This window comes from Pristiophorus japonicus, chromosome 22 (assembly GCF_044704955.1).
Source record: "Pristiophorus japonicus isolate sPriJap1 chromosome 22, sPriJap1.hap1, whole genome shotgun sequence".
Lineage (NCBI taxonomy): Eukaryota > Metazoa > Chordata > Chondrichthyes > Pristiophoridae > Pristiophorus > Pristiophorus japonicus.
The window spans coordinates 43,479,202-43,499,305 of NC_091998.1; the positions used below are offsets into that span (position 1 = coordinate 43,479,202).

Genomic DNA, 20,104 nt, shown 5'->3' on the forward strand with positions numbered 1-20,104 from the left:
TTGAAACTCTTTTAGGGAGTTAATGGAAAAAAAAAACATTAAACCGTGCCCCCCGATCTGGGGGAAACACCAACATTTACAATGCCTTTTTTTTTGGCACAGAATTCAATTTTTTTCCAAGTGCCCCCTATAAAAGGGGAGGGGGACACTAAAAGCACCGGCAATTAAAACAAATTAAACTTTAAAACGTAAAATCAAATTAAAATTTGGTTGCCGGGCGTGATGATGCACTCCAGTCCCTCCGGTGCCCACCTCTCGCGGAAGGCCGCGAGCGTACCGGTGGACACCGCGTGCTCCATCTCCAAGGACACCCTGGACTGGATGTAAGAGCGGAAGAGAGGCAGGCAGTCAGGTTGAACGACCCCCTCGACCGCCCGCTGCCTGGACCGGCTGATGGTCAGTCATTGAAAGCTGGCATACAGGTTCAGCAGGTGGTGAAGAAATCAAATGTATGTTGGCCTTCATAGCTAGGGGATTTGAGTATAGGAACAGGGAGGTCTTACTGCAGTTCTACAGGGCCTTGATGAAGCCTCACCTGGAATATTGTGTTCAGTTTTGGTCTCCTAATCTGAGGAAGGACGTTCTTGCTATTGAGGGAGTGCAGAGAAGGTTCACCAGACTGATTCCCGGGATGGCAGGACTGACATATGAGGAGAGACTGGATCGACTGGGCCTGTATTCACTGGAGTTTAGAAGGATGAGAGGGGATCTCATAGAAACATATAAAATTCTGACGGGACTGGACAGGTTAGATGCAGGAAGAATGTTCCCGATGTTGGGGAAGTCCAGAACCAGGGGTCACAGTCTAAGGATCGAGATGAGGAGAAACTTCTTCACTCAGAGAGTTGTTAACCTGTGGAATTCCTTACAGCAGAGAGTTGTTGATGCCAGTTCGTTGGATATATTCAAGAGGGAGTTAGATATGGTCCTTACTGCTAAAGGGATCAAGGGGTATGGAGAGAAAGCAGGAAAGGGGTACTGAGGGAATGATCAGCCATGATCTTATTGAATGGCGGTGCAGGCTCGAAGGGCCGAATGGCCTACTCCTGCATCTATTTTCTATGTTTCTATGTAAAGCAGGAAAGGGGTACTGAGGGAATGATCAGCCATGATCTTATTGAATGGTGGTGCAGGCTCGAAGGGCCGAATGGCCTGCTCCTGCAACTATTTTCTATGTTTTTCTCATCTGAAGCTTGGATCCAATAAGTAATGGCTTTGTCACTGTCTACATTTATTTAAGATACTTTTTGAGGTTTTAACTAAAAATGGTCACCAGCCTGGAGAGGAATGTATATGAATCCCTGAGGTTGACAGCACTGTGAGGGTGAAATTCCCAGTCCCTCATACCTTTTGCTCTGACCACGCCCATCTATGGTAATAAATAACAGGGGAAGGCGGGGGTTCGCTCGTCCCCGCCCCTCCAACGCGATTGGTAATTTAACAAGTGCATTGGGCGACCGATACATTGTTGGAACAGCTGACTGGTTGGGTGATCTGTCAATTGCATGCACCTCCTGTTGCTTTATTAAAACTGCGCGTGCTTCGCAGCTATGCAGAAAGTTTAGAACCAGGAAACCGCAGCGACTGGAGATAGGTCTGCGATACCGGGCTGTTAACCCATTTGGCACGTCCCGACTGCTCAGCTGCTCGTCTTCCAGCCGATATAATGAAGTTGGCAGCGTTTTTGCTCCTGATCGTGTCCTGCCGGTTCGGGCATTGCAGTAGGCGGAACATCGTGCTGATACTCACGGACGATCAGGACGTGGAGCTGGGAGGAATGGTAGGTCTCGACTGAACTGGCAGGTTGCTTCTCTTCGCTTCGAATCGAACACTTTTGTTTCAGTCCAATCCTTCTGATCGCTCGGTTCCACTTCTGAGCTTCTGCATTGACCGAACATCACCGTGATTGGCTGAGTAGCTCTTACAAAATTAACCTTAAACTTTGCCCATAACTCCAGTGCCAAGTTTTTTTCTCTGGTTTTACAATGCATTAAAAGTTTGGCAACTTTAAAATTAGTGTTGGTATTCTTTGGGACTTTTCTCTTGCACAATACTGACTGCTGAGCTCTCTGCTTCCAGCATTTTGTTTTCATTTCAGATTGCCAGCATTTGCAGTGGTTTTCATCAGCCAAATGTTGCTAACTGCTAACTAAATGGTGGATCAGGAATTTTCTCTCTTTTTGGGTAGTTGTGGGATGCTGAGGGAAAGACGAGCAAAGAAATAAAAAAACATTTAAATTAAAGGTATACTTGTGAATTAAATAGCATTAAACTGTGGGCCATCCTGCTCGCCAAATATCACTACTCCACTATAACCTGAACATACTTTTGAATGGCTGCTGACTCTTGCCATTTGATGAATCACCAGTGTCTTTAAAAGGTGAACCATACAATATTTCTCGCTCATCTTCATGTGGTTAACACGTTTACTGCCCTTGGTTATCCCCTTGTGTGTCTGATGCAAAATAAAGTTTAGTGCATTGCAACATCTGAATTGTCATGTAATTAAAATGTTACTTTAAAAAAAAAAGAAACCTCACGAGTTGTGCTGTGGTTGCCTAACCATCTAAATGAAACTATTTTACCAGATTAGAATCATAGAAAAGTTATGTCTGCCGGTTGAAAAAGAGCTATCCAGCCTAATCCCACTTTCCAGCTCTTTGTCCGTAGCCCTGTAAGTTATGGCACTTCAGGTGCACATCCAAGTGTGGTGAGGGTTTCTGCCTCTACCACCCTTTCAGGCAGTGAGTTCCAGACCCCCACCACCCTCTGGGTGCAATTGTTTTTCCTCATCTCCCCTTTAATCCTTCTACCAATTACTTTAAATCTATGCCCCCTGGTTATTGACCACTCTGCTAAGGGGAATAGGTCCTTCCTATCCACTCTCTCAGCTCCTCAATTTTATACACAATTAAATCTCCCCTCAGTCTCCTCTGCTCCAGTGTTAAATGTTATGTTAAAGGCACTATATAAATACAAGGTTCTGAAATAATTGCTGATTAAACTTGATTTTACAGGCCTCAGCATAAACAATAAGTTTTTTGCTTCCAGGGTTCTTTAAACTCTGACCAAAAACAGACGCTGGAAACAAAGTGAATGCCAATGAAAAATAAATGTGTGTTGCATGCCACAGGGCAAGTTTGTGTCTTGGATTCCAAGAGGTAGTTACAGAGATTGGAATAAGATTGTCAATATTTACACCACAACAACAACAACAACAACTGTATTTATATAGCATCTTTGGCGTAGTGAAACGTCCCAAGGTGCTCCACAGGAGATAATAAATTTGACACAGTAGAAATTAGTGCAGGTGACCAAAAGCTTGGTCAAAGAGGTTTGTTTTGTTTTAAGGTGTGTCTTGAAGGAGGATAGAGTGGTTTAGGTGGGGAGTTTGAGCTTGGGGCCTAGGCATCAGAAGGCACGGCCACCGATGGTTGAGCAATTTTATAATCAGGGATGCTCAAGAGGGCAGAACTGGAGGGGGGGTGGCGGGGGCTGGAGGAGATTAGAGATAGGAGGGGTGAAGCTATGGAGGAATTTCCTATTTAATCCAGGGATCTGTTGGCCCATATCTATATAATGTCAAATTATTTGTCTTGTAATACTCCTGTGATGCTCCTTGTTACTATGTTGAAGGTGCTATATAAATACATGTTGAGCAATAAAACTGGGAACTGTGTAACTATTGTTAATTAAAGTAAGTGATCATTTTTCAGCAATTAAAGATAAAGAGAATTGACCTCTGATCAGAGTGTCTAAAAGCACTTACTTTCTCATGATCTGGAAATGACCTTGTGACTTGCTGTGTGTTTAAAGCCACTCACTATATGAGTCAGTGGCAGTGCTAGCTTATCATTTCCTATTTTGTAGTTTCATAAGGTTTTGTCTTGAATATTCAGCACTGGAAATTATCTTTTTAGGGAGAGAATTTGCTGCTAGACTGGGTTCTGTATTAACCTCCCACCTCTTCCATCATCATCATAGGCAGTCCCTTGAAATCGAGGAAGACTTGCTTCCACTCTAAAAGTGAGTTCTCAGGTGACTGAACAGTCCAATACAGGAATTACAGTCTTTGTCACAGATGGGACAGTCAGTGGTTGAAGGAAAGGGTGGGTGGGGAGTCTGGTTTGCCGCACGCTCCTTCCGCTGCCTGCGCTTGCTTTCTGCATGCTCTCGGCAACCAGACTCTAGGTGCTCAGCGCCCTCCCAGATGCTCTTCCTCTACTTGGGGTGGTCTTGGGCCAGGAATGCCTGGGTGTCAGTGGGGAGGTTGCACTATATCAAGGAGGCTTTGAGGGTGTCCTTGAAACGTTTCCTCTGCCCACCTGGGGCTCGCTTGCTGTATAGGAGTTCCGAGTAGAGCGCTTGCTTTGAGTGTCGTGTCTGGCATGCGGATGTGTCACAGGAGATTTAAAACTTTGACACTGAACCGCATAAGTAGAAATTAGCGCAGGTGACCAAAAGCTTGGTCAAAGAGGTAGGTTTTAAGGAGTGTCTTGAAGGAGGATAGAGAGGCGGGCTTCCACCTCTAGATTGCCTATGAAGGTCATGTGTGCTAGCTTGACTTGGTCGATAGTACTGCTGAGTCAGAAGGTTATGGGTTCAAGCATCACTTGAGCACAGCCATCATCATAGGCAGTCCCTTGTATTGAGGATGACTTGCTTCCATGCCAAAAAGGGATGAGTTCGCAGATGTTTCAATGAAGGACCTAATATTCCAGGTCCTGAACTACATGATGAAGGGTGGAAGATGCCTGTGTGTGGATTTTTTTAACATGGGGTGGCTGTTGCATACCAGCCACCACACTGGCTTGACCGAGCTAGGTCTTGGTCCAATTGCAAGGATTAACCAAGACGATTGGAGACCTGCTCTGCTGCACAGACCTAGTGCGCGCACATATATCGCAGTGTGGGCTGGCTGGTGCTGCCCCTGGGCCCTCTCCTCTTCTGGGCCCCGATCACGTCGCTCTACAATCTCTCGCCACTCCTGCTGTACCTGCCCATGCTCCAATCAGCAACCTGGCTTGGTGACGTCTAATCCAGTCGCCCTCTTTACAGCCGTCTCGCACCTGAACCGGCTCGCACTGTACCTTGAAGTGGTATGCTCCACACCGCTCCTTTTGAAGGCCGTGACCTGCTGATGGTCCTTGCAGGTCGGGGCCACTGCGCCGAATACCGAATTGAGCAACCAGTGCAATACTGAATGGATGCTGCATTGTCTGATGTGCTGTCTTTTGGATGAGCTGTTAAAATAAAGAACTCCAGTGGACACACGGTCATTTGGTGCTATTCAAGGAGTTCTCCCAAAAACCTGGTCAACCAAAAACTGCTAACTTGTCTGTTGCTGTTTATGGCATTTGGCTACAGTGTTTGGCTCACGTTACAATATCCTGAGGGTGTGATGAGCTATACAAATACAAGTTATTTAAAACTGGACAGTCTCAATGCAAAACTGTTCCCAGCAGATATGTCAACGTGCCATATTTAATATGGAGAATTTGAGTTGGAGCAAATTGGTCCCCGTCCTCCCTTAAAGTCACAGAATGGTTGATGTGACAAATAGAAAAGTTGTTGCTTCTGAGATTGGGAGTTAAGGTACGTTGTTGGGACAAATAGAAGAAGCTTTACTTTGCACATAACTGGTACCTCACATGGGTGTCCTTGATGCTGAAATGGAGTTGTTCCATTCCCACCACTACCTTTTGAGCACAAGTATTTCACAATGTTTCTCTTCTCACCGTCCATCCCTGCATGATCTCTGCTCTACATTTCTTCTGTGGACCTGAAGTTTAGTTTGTGCGAGTTGTGTCTATCCACACAGCCACATCCTGTCCCTCTGTGCAGTACACCAGTCCTGTGGAGAGTCTTGAACCCATAACCTTCCCAGTCAGCAATGAGAGTGATGCCAACTGACTGTGTGTAAGCTAATTCCAGAATGAGATTGTTGATTTTTAAAGAAAAAATGATTTGAGACGGGGACTACTGGATGAAGCCTTTGTTTGCAAGAGAAAAGTCCTTTTGCTCATCTTACCGGATTGTTCAGTTTGTAACCTATCCTCTCCCATGCAGTTGCTCAGTTACACTGTAATCTAGGTTTGCTCTTAATTGCATTCCTGAGTGTTCCAGTTTGTGCTTTGATTGTGCTGTGGCTTAGGATGTTTTATTGACGTTGCATTTGCAATCCAGGCTTTTAGGAAAAGGTGTATGTGGAACTTCCATCACCTGCCAACAATCGATTCGAATACAATGAAGCATTCTCCACACTGATCAACCTCTCTGGCTGATACTTTGTGTATTTGTATAGGGTATTGAATGGTTGGGTGATGCTATGTTTTGTAATCCTGTCCCAGTTTAGCTTTTTTAAAAAAAAAACACCGCCTCCTGTAAACATAATAGTCTGGATTTTACAGTTTAAAAAATAAATCATCATAGGCAGTCCCTCGGAATCGAGGTACTTGCTTCCACTCCCAAAGTGAGTTCTGATAGCTGAACAGTCCAATACAAGAGCCACAGACCCTGTTACAGGTGGAACTGACATTCATCGAGGGAAGGGGTGGATGGGGCTGGTTTGCCGCCCGTTGCTTCCGCTGCCTGCGCTTGACCTCTTCACGTTCTTTGCGTTAAGACTCGAGAGCTCAACGACCTCCCGGATGCACTTTCTCCACCTCGGGCGGACTTCGGCCAGGGTCTCCCAGGTGTCCGTGGTGATGTCGCACTTTACCAGGGAGGCTTTGAGGGGTGTCCTTATAACGCTTCCGCTGCCCACCTTTGGCTCGTTTACCATGAAGGAGCTCCACGTAAAGCATTTGCTTAGGGAGTCTCGTATCTGGCATGTGAACTATGTGGCCTGCCCAGCGGAGCTGATCGAGTGTGGTCAGTGCTTCAATGCTGGGGATGTTGGCCTGGACGAGGACACTGATTGTTGGTGCGCCTGTCCTCCCAGGGGATTTGCAGGATCTTGCAGAGACATTGTCGGTGATGCATCTCCAGTGACTTGAGGTGCCAAAATAAGTGAGGCTATCAGCGCTCACTGTTATTAAAAAGTGATTCGGACCGCAACTTCCAGCAACTGGACATGCATAGTTAACCGGGGAAATCAGGACGTTGCTGTGCGAGTTGCCCCGCTCCTCCAGAAGCTGCACTATACCGGTATCGCGCTGAGACTCGCTGTTAAAGCAGATGGAATGGTGGGAAGTTGCTGTACTTACTCACTACATACCCACTAAATGTGTAGTCTCATGCCTTCAGATTTTAATTATGGTTGGAGATTTTTAAAAATGTAATTTTTTTTAACTTCTTCTTCTCTCCCTATCTTAATCGCGTTGTTCCTTGCCTCATTATTTTGCTTTCTGTACATGACTTGGCATTGAATAAATATTCTAACTTGCACTTGTTAGTTCAGACTCTGTCTCAGTAAGAATTCTTCAATCTGATTAGTTAAGGAGATGCGGTTGCTTTCCTTGTTCATACAGGTCCCAGATCCCGTGTTTTGGCTTTCTAAACACCGCAGTGCACAAACCCATAGGAAGTCTGTGGGCAAATTTACAACAACAACTTGTAGTTATATAGCGCCATTAATGCAGTGAAACGTCCCAAGGCACGTCACAGGCGTATTGAGATAGAAAATTTGACACCGAGCCACATAAGTAGAAATTAGGACAGGTGACCAAAAGTTTGGTCAAAGCGGTAAGTTTTAAGGAGCATCTTGAAGGAGGAAAGAGAGGCGGAGAGGTTTAGATGGAGTTCCAGAGCTTGGGGCTTTGGCAACAGAAGGCACAGCCACCAATGGCTGAGTCATTATAATCAGGGATGCTCAAGAGAGCAGAATTAGAGGGGTGCAGACATCTGGAGGGCGGGGTGATGGTTCTGGAACTGGAGGAGATTAAGAGATTGGGAGGGCTGAGGCTATGGAGTGATTTGAAAACCAGGATGAGAATTTTGAAATCGAGGCATTGCTTAACCAGGAGTCAATGCAGGAGAGCGAGCACCGGGTTGATGGGTGAGCGGTGGGAGATTGTGGCGGAGGTGTCCGGGGCAGCACTAGCAGCCCACACTGCGATATGTGTGCGCACTGGGTCCATGCAGCAGAGCAAGTCTCCAATCGTCCTGGTTAACCCTTGCCACTGGTTAAAGGCTTAACTCTGTCAAGCTCGTGTGGTGGCTGGTGTGCAACGGTCACCACATGTTTATATATTTTTTAAAATCCACACTGGCATCTTCACCCCTGGAGTTCAGGACTGGAATATCTGCAAACTCATCCCTTTTGGTGTGGAAGCAAGTCATCCTCGTTCGAGGGACCACCGATGATGAGTGAGTGGGACTTGGTGTGAGTTAGGACACAGGCAGCTGAGTTTTGGGGCACTTCTAGTTTACGTAGGGTAGAATGTGAGGGGCCAGTCAGGAGTGCGTTGGAATAGTCCAGTCTCGAGGTAACTAAAGCATGGATGAGGGCTTCAGCAGCAGATGAATGTTTGCCACTGACTGCAACATCCAGGTCATTATTTCAAAACTCTGCTCTTTATTCTTCCCCCCCCCCCAACCCCAAATGTCTCCTTTTATGCCTGCTGTATATTTGATAGGTGGGACACCCTCAAAGCCTCCCTGATAAAGTGTAACATCCCCGCTGACGCCTGGGAGTCCCTGGCCTAAGACCACCCTAAGTGGAGGAAGTGCATCCGGGAGAGCGCTGAGCACCTCGAGTCTCATCGCTGAGAGCATGCAGAAATCAAGCGGAGGCAGTGGAAGGAGCATGTGGTAAACCAGTCCCACCCCTTCCCTCAACGACTATCTGTGGCTCTCGTATTGGACTGTTCAGCCACTAAAGAACTCACTTCAGGCGTGGAAGCAAGTCTTCCTCGATTCTGAGGGACTCTTATGATGTGTTTCTATCAAATATCATCAAGAACAGAACTAGACAATTGAGCCTGTTCTGCCATTAGTTAGATCATGGCTGATCTCCACTCCGTAAATTCTAACGTAGAATAGCTATGAATTATTGTACTCCATGACCATTAATTTAATTTACAATTGTCACTTTTTTTTGTCTGCACAAAATCCTCTCGAACCAAGAAATCTTTGTTTGGGGCTTATAAGTGATTTGCACATTGCAGTTTAGTGCAGAACCTTGTTATATAATGACCTTAAATCTGTATCCTTTGGTTACTGACCCTTTTGCCAGCGGAATCAGTTTCTTTACTCTTATTAAAAACCCTTCAGAATTTTAAACACCTATCAAATCCCCTGTTGGCCTTCTCTGCTCTAAGGTGAACAACCCAGCTTCTCTAGTCTCTGAATGTAACTGAAGTCCCTCACCCTTGGGACAATTCTGGTAAATATCCTATTGCCTTGAAATTCTTCCTAAAGTGTGATACCCAGAATTGGACACAATACTCCAGTTGAGGCCTATGACTCAAAGTGGCAACGCAATTGCGATCGGGAATAGAAACATAGAAAATAGGCCCTTCGAGCCTGCACCACAATTCAGTAAGATCATGGCTGATCATTCACCTCAGTACCCTTTTCCTGCTTTCTCTCCATATCCCTTTAGCTGTAAGGGCCATATCTAACTCCCTCTTGAATATATCTAATGAACTGGCATCAACAACTCTCTGCAGTAGGGAATTCCACAGGTTAACAACTCTCCGAGTGAAGAAGTTTCTCCTCATCAGTCCTAAATGGCTTACCCCTTATCCTTAGACTGTGACCCCTGGTTCTGGACTTCCCCAACATCGGGAACATTCTTCCTGCATCTAACCTGTCCCGTCCCGCCAGAATTTTATGTTTCTATGAGATCCCCTCTCATTCTTTTAAACTCCAGTGAATATAAGCCTAGTCGATCAAGTGTCGTCTCATATGTCAGTCCTGCTATCCTGGGAATCAGTCTGGTGAACCTTCTCTGCACTCCCTCAATAGCAAGAATGTACTTGTAAGTTTAAGTGAGTTAAATTATTTGCAGTAGGTTTTGGCCGAGCCCTGAATTCAAATTTGTCCGACCTTAGTGAGAGATGATCTAACTAATGGCAGAACAGGCTCAATTGTCTAGTTCTGTTCTTGATGATATTTGATATCATGACAGCTCTCCCTCACTGGCTCTGCTACTGCAAGATAAAGACTTGTTGTTTCCAGCAGACCATATGTAATTCCGAATAAACCAGGGAACCATTAGACTGTTACGAAGTGATGCTAGCGGCATGCAACTGATGTTCTCTCAAGTAAAAGGCAGAACTATTATTTAAATGGAGAGAGACTACAGAATATTATTCAAATGGAGAGAGGTTGCGGTACAGAGGGATCTGGGGGTCCTCATACATGAAACATAAAAAGTTAGCATGCAGGTGCAGCAAGTAATCGGGAAAGCAAATAGAATGTTGACTTTTATTGCAAGGGGGATGGAGTATAAAAGTAGGAAAGTCTTGATACAACTGTACAGGCTGTTGGTGAGACCACATCTATAGTACTGTGTAAAGTTTTGGTTTCCTTGTTTAAGGAGGGATATACTTGCATTGGAGACAGTTCCGAGAAGGCTCACTAGGTTGAGGGCAGTCGAGGGTTATAGTGAACAGGCAGAACAGTGGAGTTGAGGCCAAGATCAGATCAGCCATGATCTTATTGAACAGTGGAGCAGGCTCGAGGGGCCTTATGGCCTACTACTCCTCCCATTTTTTGTGTTCTTATGTTCTTAAAACAATCTTTTTTGTTTTTGTCGAGTTCAGAAATGTGTTGACGTTTCAAGATTCACACGATCACTGATACTGTGCCGATTTCCAAGGATTGCTGTGTCTCTAATTCGAGGAAGTACCAGTCCAATGTTTTATTTTCTGCTGTTTCATCACGGGCAAAGGAACTTGTAAACCCAGATACTTGATGCTGAACTTTCAAGGTTATTCACAAACAAAGAGTATTGTGTACAGATTATACATGTTTCTTTTTATTTTGTCCTTGTACATTAAATATCATCTGTCTGAAAATTACATTGGAGGTTTTAAGATCATCAAATACTTCACTGTACGCATTGGACGTGTTTGCTGTGTGGTGGGAGGGGACTGTGGAAATTGGCCAAATGGATGAAAATGATGCAGTTTTTGATTAGTTTTGCAACTCAGATTATTTATTTTGAATGTTTTTTCTGCAGATTAAATGGTTAAGGTGGAGTTCCTGATGAGTTTGTCTGTGGTCTGTGGTCTATAAGGAGCAGGTTTGATGGGCTGAATGGCTTTTCCCCTGCTCTGACTCACCATGGTGCAGCAGTAATCTGGCTCAGGCAGTCTTGGACACTTGCAGTTATCTCCACTATCTGCAGCACCACATTGTTCTATTCATTCTACTTCTTGAAACTGTAAAGTTTAATTGGAGTACATCCTGACTTCTGTAATGCTCTGTATAATGTCACTCACTGTGTGGTATGCTGCTGTTTCAGACTCCCATGAAGAAGACTCTGACCTTAATTGGAGATAAAGGGGTTACGTTCACTAATGCAGTAAGTAAACTCATTGTTACTGTGCATCTCATTACTTGTTGGTTCATCAAATACTTCACTGTACGCATTGGACATGTTTGCTGTGTAGTGAAAGGGGCCTGTGGAAATTGGCCAAATGGATGAAAATTATGCCGTTTTTGATTAGTTTGATGCGATGGGCTGGTAGCTTGCATGTCGTCTGCTGCTTGATCCAAGTCCAGGATCACAGTGATAACTTCTGCTCAGCTCTGCGACAGCAAGGCTTGTGTACGGCTTCTGCACCAGTGGCCTGTCCACAGCTGTAAGCCCAAGATAGCGCTAAGGCGAGTGCTATCTTGGGTGTTGGAGAGGAAAATCTGTGATTGGAACTGTTTTTCCAGTATCTTGCATATTGTAGCTCAATGGAACAGGTATATTGTACAGGCAAACCAGACTCTCCACCCACCCCTTCCTTCAACCACTGTCTGTCACATCTGTGACCGAGACTGTAATTTCCATATGAGCCACCAAAGAACTCTAGTGGAAGCAAGTCTCCCTCGATTTTGAGGGACTGCCAATGATGGATGGTTATGTTACTGGGCCAGTAATCCAGAGGCCTGGACTAATGATCCAGAGACATGAGTTCAAATCCCACCATGGCAGCTGGGGAATTTAAATTCAGTTAATTAAATAAATCTTGAATTTAAAAAGCTTAAAAATTACCAGATTGTCATTAAAAACCTATCAGATTCACTAATGTCCTTTTTTTAGGGAAGGCAATCTGCTGTCCTTATCTGGTCTGGCCTATATGTGACTCCAGACCCACAGCAATGTGGTTGACTCTTGACTATCCACTGAAATAGTGGGCCACTCTGCTGTACCGAAATGCTGTGAAAACACCTCTGGACTGCAGCGGTTCAAGATGGCGGTTCACCACCACCTTCTCCAGAGCAATTGGGGATGGGCAATAAATGCTAGTCTTGCTAGGGACACCCACATCCTGTGAAATAATTTTATTTTTAAAGTGGGAAGTGCCATTGGAGGAAAGGTGACACTAACTGTTACTTTGGAATGGTTCTGGTCAAATCTGGAAGGTCACTGATGATGAGGGAGAACTGGCTGTGTTGTTGGAGGATGTGCTTTTGCCTTCTCTCATTCCTCTAAAACTCCAAATATATTGTCCGACACATTCTTCCTTCTCCCTGCCTACTTGCTTCATTGAAAACCAGACTCCTTGCACCCCGTCCTATTTTTAATTCATTCTTTCTCATTACTGTGAAACTGTGTGTGCCAGCTCACCGACCTCAATCTGCCCTTTTGCTACAATCTGCAGGCTCTTAAACCTAATCTTGGTGCCATCTAATCATTTCAAGATGCATTCATATTTATCAGTGTCCTGTATGGTGGCCCTTCTCTGAGGTGTCTACATTTACTTTTTAAAGTGTGATTAGCTGGGGTAGTAATAAATTCAGCTTTTGAAAAGTTCAATCGTTTCTCTCAAATGCAGCAATGAGAGCTGCAACAGCTGGTTTCCTTTTAGACCTACTGGTCTGAAAGCTTGAGATCTATTAGATGAGGCAGATGCCACTCAGTTTGCTTTAGTGCTAAAAATGCCTCTGGTTTTGACTCTTCTTGATGCTGTTGAGTGTTCGTTTCTACTCCAGTTTACGGTCACCCCACTGTGCTGTCCGAGTCGCAGTGCCATCTTGACTGGGAAGTATCCACACAATCACCTGGTGCGCAACAACTCGCTGGACGGAAACTGCAGCAGCGCTCAGTGGCAGAAGGTTATGGAGCCGCAGGTCTTCTCTGTCTACTTGAAGAATCAAGGATACCAGACCTTCTACGCAGGCAAATACCTCAATCAGGTAACGTGGTTTGAACTAAAGAAATGGTGGTCATGTGTTCTGGAATGGTTTATTCTGACAATGTGCCACTTCATTCCAGCGAGGTTCCATGGACAATTTGTTTGGCTGAAGCAGGAATGTCCAAGGCGCCCTCTCCTGATCTGTGCTGATTGGCTGATTTCAAGTGGGACAGTAGTGGTGAATAAGGGGCTGCCCATTTAAAATGGAAATGAGGAGGAATTTCTTCTCCTGGAGGGTCATGAATCTTTGGAATTCTCTACCCCAGAGAGCTGTGGAGGCTGGGTGATTGAATATATTTAAGGTGGAGGTAGACCGATTTTTGAATGATGAGAGTAAAGGGTTATGGATTGCAGGCAGGGAAGTGGAGTTGAGGCCAAGATTGGATCAGTCAGGATCTTATTGAGTGGCGGAACAGGCTCGAGGGGCCAAATGGCTGACTCCTGCTCCTATTTCTTATGGTGATGGGTGTTATGTCTTGGATAAAGAATCAGACTAGATACTGCAAGCTCAAAGTAAGTAGTCCTTTATTGCAGATCTGAATGCCTCTCCAGCCTGTGAGGCTTCCTTATATACAGGTGCTCCCAAGGGATTGTGGGATCCCTTGGGACTCCAGGGGATAAGCCCTCTGGTGGTTAGACGTGGTAATTACAGGTTTACATACATAACAATGGGGGGCTACGATTGCCCCTAGTTTAGAAAGGAACATTAGCTTTGGGTATGTATCCAGCGACTCCTGCTAAAAGTGCAGTTGTGTGGGTGGGAACGAGATTTTGTTTGCCATGAGTTCTCTTCTCCAATGCAATCTCCCCACATGGTTGAATAGCTTGCTGATTTCCTATCTCGGCTCGCGTTTGATAATCGGCCACTTGTGTGAAAGACTGGCACCTGTGGAACTTTACATCCCAGCACTGATCAGTCCCTTCAGTTGAGGAGGGATGAGATTGGGCAGAAAAAATGTTAATATAAAATGAAGACTGGCTGTGGCTGGGTGTAATCTTGAGGCATTGGTGGTGGTGGTGTGTGTTGGAAGGGATCGGGTTAAATAGCCAATTCAATGAGCTTTAAAGTCCTACACAATGAGGACATTCTACCTATTGAATTTTCAGCATCTTCATAGCATGAAGGGTGATAAGAAAAGGCTCATAAACCAAGCCCCTTACTTATAAATATTGAGCAGATCTAACAGTGCAAATGTTTGACATGTTCTGGTTGGGTAATCAAACATTTGAAGATGTTTGTTGTATTGTTCCAGTGATCTACACTGTGTACAGAGGGTGGGGTGAGTTGATGCATTTTCTACATCTCTTGGGGGAGAGGTGTTTAAATATCCCAACACTATTGTGTGCGCTGTGCCCTGAAGTTGTTCAAATTACCTGTTTAACTAAGGTGGATTAATCTCCTTATTGACACACGGGTCATCCACTGGCCTCATTCATGGTGGTCTTAACCCCCCACTTTGATCTGAGAGAGAGATATCGCTGGAGCAATGAGCAATGTTGGGATTTGCTTTGGAATCTTTGCAACATTTCTCATCCCTTTTCGTTAATGCTTAACTTCAAAGGCTGTCCGAGTAGCGCATTGTAATTACTTTTTGAAACACAACTGCAATTTAGAAGTAATCTGAACTCTCAACCTGGCTGTAATCTCTACACTTTTAAATCACAGAAATTTACTGTACGGCATGAAGCCACTTCAGCCCATCATGCCGGCCGAAAAAGAGCTATCCAACCTAATCCCACTTTCCAACTCTTGGTCTGTAACCCTGTAGGTTACGGCACTTCAAGTGCACATCCAAGTACTTTTTAAATGTGGTGAGGGTTTCTGCCTCTACCACCCTTTCAGGCAGTGAGTTCCAGACCCTCTGGGTGAAGAAATTTCCCCTCAAATCCCTTTTAAACCTCCCCCCAATTACTTTAAATCTATGCCCCCTGGTTGAAGACCCCTCTGCTAAGGGAAATGGGCCCGCCCTATCCACTCTATCTATGCCCTTCATAATTTATCCACCTCAATAAGGTCTCCCCTCAGCCTCTTCTGTTCCAAAGAAAACAATCCCAGCCTATCTGATCTTTCCTCATCGGTAAAATTCTCCTGGCAACATCCTTGTAAATCTCCTCTGTAGCCTCTCTCTAGTGCAATCGCCCTGTAATGTGGTGACCAGACCTGCACGCAGTTCTCCAGCTGTGGTCTGAATGCCGCATGAAGATGGGAATGAAAAGGTCATACTGCTGACTGACCAGTTACTTGTGTCTTTTTACAAGTCCCACCAGATCTCTCCTGCAATATTCTTGAGCCAGTAAGTTATTCCAAACTCAGCGGGTTATCTGTAAATCGCTGCTTAAAGTTGAATCTTGCCCAGTCTGGCTGTAATGAAAGAGATTAACTATTGGTTGAGTTGGATGGCAATGGGCAGGGTGAGATCTATTTGATGTCTTCATCTGTAAGTCCTAAATTTTATGTTCAGCTTTTGACCTGCCTCCCAATTGAAACCATTGTCCCAGATAAAGGGTGTGATGGTTAAGATGGTGCTGAAAATGTCTGAATTCTCGTCCTTTCCCTCTGCCACCCCACCAGGATGGCAGCACATAATTCAACCAAGCCACTGCTATATTCAAGCCTACAAAAGGGGGGGGAAGATTCATCTCTGCAGACAGCAACAATAGGCAGATGTTTATTTCCAGATGCTGTGACAGAAGCTGGTCACCCAGCTAAAGAATTACAAGCCAGATCTTCCTATGTCGCTGATTCTGGTTATTTTATTTTGACAGTATGGGCATTCTACGGTTGGTGGAACAGCCCACGTCCCCATGGGCTGGGATCACTGGCATGGACTGGTAAGTGATGAGTTGTCTTTGTTTAGGTGGGAGATTGTTTGAAAGATTCCATAAATCAGCTAAAGCACTTTTGAAATCTTCAGTCACTAAAATGGGGTCTTTGGCCATCCGCCATCATGGATCGGCACTCTGAAATTTTCAAAACCAATCTCTCTGACCTATCTTTTAGTCCCTGCCCTAAACTTTTCTCCTAACATCTGTTTTTGGTGTTCCTAGTTCCTCCCTTTCTCTTTCTCCAACTCCCCATCTTCCTGTGAGGAGCTTTGGGACATGTCAGCATGTTGAAGACTACACGAGTGTGAGTTTGCCATCATTATTGCTTCGATAATTCCTGCACTTTTTGGAATGAAAAATTCTTGTCATTGATGTGTCATTATGCTCAATAATAAGAGGTGACTGCCAGCAAGTTATTGTAAATTTCAATGTGGGACACCATTAAACTGACTGATGGTTACAAAAACAAACTATGGCAAGTATTTACGTAATGTATCCTCAGCATTTCATCATTTGTATTGTGGGGGGGAAAAAATGCAGGGATTTTCTCCTTGACAAAATTGCAGGTTATTAGGGGTACCAATATATAGCCACATCAGCTGTGGCTCAGTGGGTAGCACTCTCGCCTCTGGGTCAGAAGGTTGTGGGTTCAAGTCCCACTTTGAGCAAAAAAAAATCAAGGCTGACACTCTCAGTGCAGTGCTGAGGGAGCGCTGCACTGTCGGAGGTGCCGTCTTTCAGATGAGACGTTAAATCGAGGACCTGTCTGCTCTCGCAGGTGGACATAAGATCCCAGGGCACTATTTCATAGAAGAGTTATGCCCGGTGTCCTGGCCAATATTTATCCCTCAATCAACAAAGCAGATTATCTGGTCGTTATCACATTGCTGTTTGTGGGAGCTTGCTGTGTGCAAATTGGCTGCCGCGTTTCCCACATTACAACAGTGACTACACTCCAAAAGTACTTCATTGGCTGTAAAGCAATTTTAGACGTCCAGTGGTCGTGAAAGGCGCTATATAAATGCAAGTCTTTTTTTCTTCACCCCTTTTTGTTGCTACATTTGAAATGAATTTGTCCTTTATAGTTGCCTCCCCCTTTCCCTCCATTAACACTTGCCCCATCCCATGGCTCCTACCAATGATGCTGGTGGGGGGATGGATTTCTGCCTCGCACTATGACCAGAGCCCTGAGGGGCAGTCCCAGCAATGGCCATGATTGTAGTCTGAACTAACCGACCTCGACATACTGATGTTTGCATAAAATGTGGATAAATTGCCACGTATCCATCTCTGCAGGGGCTTTCATTTATTCAGTCCGGTTATTGTACAATCTGGCAGTTTCTGAACTTATTGCGAGCAGCCGCTTCATTCTCCTGAGCAACACCTTGCCGCTACTTGTGCTATAAACTTCTGGCTCCACTTACCCTTGTACTAAGCCCAAGAGGAAGTCTTGGCAAAGAATGCTGCTAACTCTCCACTTTTTTTTTATCTAACCAACGTAGCCACTCTTCCATCCCAATAAGTTAAAAGACTCTGGAAAGTTAACTGAGGTAGACTTTTAATCCCTTGGTAAGTTTGAGCCAATCTCCACCTAGTCTTGTTAGGCATGCGATTGATTGTTCCTGACGTTGGAAGTGGAAGCTGTGGATACTTAACAGCTGGGTTCAATAGATTTAATAAGCAGGCAGCGCCATGGTGAAAGACATTCTGTCCTTCAAAGATGAGGGTAGAATTCTAGAATGGTTACAGCACAGAAGGAAGCCATTTGCACCGTTGCGCCCGTGCCAGCTCTCTGGCAAACGCACTTCAGCTAGTCCCACTCCCCGTAGCCCTGCACATTTTTTTTCTTCAGCTACTTATCCAACTTCCTTTTGAAAGCAGCGATTGAGTCTGCCTCCACCACTCCTTTCGGGCAGCGCATTCCAGATCCTAACCACTTGCTGCTTTTTTTTTTTTTTAAGTTTTTTTTTTCTCGTCGTCTTTGGCTCTTCTGCCAATCACCTTAAATCTGTATCCCCCTGGTTCTCGACCCTTCACCAATGGGAACAGTTTCTTTCTCTTTCTCTTTCTCTCTCTTTCTCTCTCTTCTCTCTCTTTCTCTCTCTTTCTCTCTCTTTCTCTCTCTTTCTCTCTCTCTCTCTCTTTCTCTCTCTTTCTCTCTTTCTCTCTCTTTCTCTCTCTTTCTCTCTCTTTCTCTCTCTTTCTCTCTCTTTCTCTCTCTCTCTCTTTCTCTCTCTTTCTCTCTCTTTCTCTCTCTTTCTCTCTCTTTCTCTCTCTTTCTCTCTCTTTCTCTCTCTTTCTCTCTCTTTCTCTCTCTTTCTCTTCTCTTTCTCTCTCTCTCTCTCTCTCTTTCTCTCTCTTCTCTTCTCTCTCTTTCTCTCTCCAGATCTCTCTCCAGATCTCTCTCCAGATCTCTTACTCTACTCTACTCTACTCTATCCAGACCTCTCATAATTTGAACACCTCTATCAAATTTCCTCTTCTCTGCTCTAAGGAGAACAACCCCAGCTTCTCCAGTCTATTCCCGTAACTGAAGCCCCTGGAATCATTCTCGTAAATCTTTTCTGCACCCTCTCTAAGGCCTTCCCATCCTTCCTAAAGTGCGGTGCCCAGAATTGGACACAATACTCCAGTTGAGGCTGAACCAGTGTTTTATACAGGTTCACGTGTAGTGAGTTGGTCTTACCGCAGGAGAAGGGTCCACAGCCAGATAGGGAATGGAAGACCAACAGGAAGAGCAGTGCAAGAAAGATAGTGCAGGAGTCCCCTGTGGTCATCCCCCTGCAAAACAGATACACTGCTTTGAGTACTGTTGGGGAGGATGACTCATCAGGGGGAGGGCAGCAGCAGCCAAGTTCATGGCACCGTAGGTGGCTCTGCTGCAAAGGAGGGCAGGAAAAAGAGTGGGAGCGCGATAGTGATAGGGGATTCGATGGTGAGGGGAATAGATAGGCGTTCTGCGGACGCAACCGAGACTCCAGGATGGTATGTTGCCTCCCTGGTGCAAGGGTCAAGGATGTCTCGGAGCGGGTGCAGGACATTCTGAAATGGGAGGGAGAACAGCCAGTTGTCGTGGTGCACATTGGTACCAACGACCTAGGTAAAAAAAGGGATGAGGTCCTACGAAAAGAATTTAAGGAGCTAGGAGCTAAATTAAAAAGTAGGACCTCAAAAGTAGTAATCTCGGGATTGCTACCAGTGCCACGTGCTAGTCAGAGTAGGAATCGCAGGATAGCGCAGATGAATACATGGCTTGAGCAGTGGTGCAGCAGGGAGGGATTCAAATTCTTGGGGCATTGGAACCGGTTCTGGGGGAGGTGGGACCAGTACAAACCGGACGGTCTGCACCTGGGCAGGTCCGGAACCAATGTCCTAGGGGGAGTGTTTGCTAGTGCTGTTGGGGAGGAGTTAAACTAATATTGCAGGGGGATGGGAACCTATACAGGAGACAGAGGGAGACAAAAAGGAGGCAAAAGCAAAAGACAGAAAGGAGATGAGGAAAAGTGGAGGCAGAGAAACCCAAGGCAAAGAACAAAAAGGGCCACTGTACAGCAAAATTCTAAAAGAACAAAGGGTGTTAAAAAAGCAAGCCAGAAGGCTTTGTGTCTTAATGCAAGGAGTATCCGCAATAAGGTGGATGAATTAATTGTGCAAATAGATGTTAACAAATATGATGTGATTGGGATTACGGAGACGTGGCTCCAGGATGATCAGGGCTGGGACTCAACATCCAGGGGTATTCAACATTCAGGAAGGATAGAATAAAAGGAAAAGGAGGTGGGGTAGCATTGCTGGTTAAAGAGGAGATTAATGCAATAGTTAGGAAAGACATTAGCTTGGATGATGTGGAATCTATATGGGTAGAGCTGCAGAACACTAAAGGGCAAAAATCGTTAGTGGGAGTTGTGTACAGACCTCCAAACAGTAGTAGTGATGTTGGGGAGGGCATCAAACAGGAAATTAGGAGTGCATGCAAT

At 45.1% G+C, this 20,104-nt stretch overlaps 1 protein-coding gene across 1 annotated transcript in view; it reads left to right on the forward strand.

Moving 5' to 3' along the window:
- The first annotated feature begins 1,519 nt into the window (after nt 1-1,519).
- Nucleotides 1,520-20,104, forward strand: part of gnsb (glucosamine (N-acetyl)-6-sulfatase (Sanfilippo disease IIID), b) — a 31,637-nt gene continuing 13,052 nt past the window's right edge. The window contains exons 1-4 of the mRNA XM_070865314.1: nt 1,520-1,780; nt 11,417-11,476; nt 13,099-13,302; nt 16,068-16,169. Of these exons, the coding sequence (XP_070721415.1) occupies nt 1,667-1,780; nt 11,417-11,476; nt 13,099-13,302; nt 16,068-16,169 (480 nt within the window). The 5' untranslated portion in view covers nt 1,520-1,666. The remainder of the gene's footprint in view (nt 1,781-11,416; nt 11,477-13,098; nt 13,303-16,067; nt 16,170-20,104) is intronic.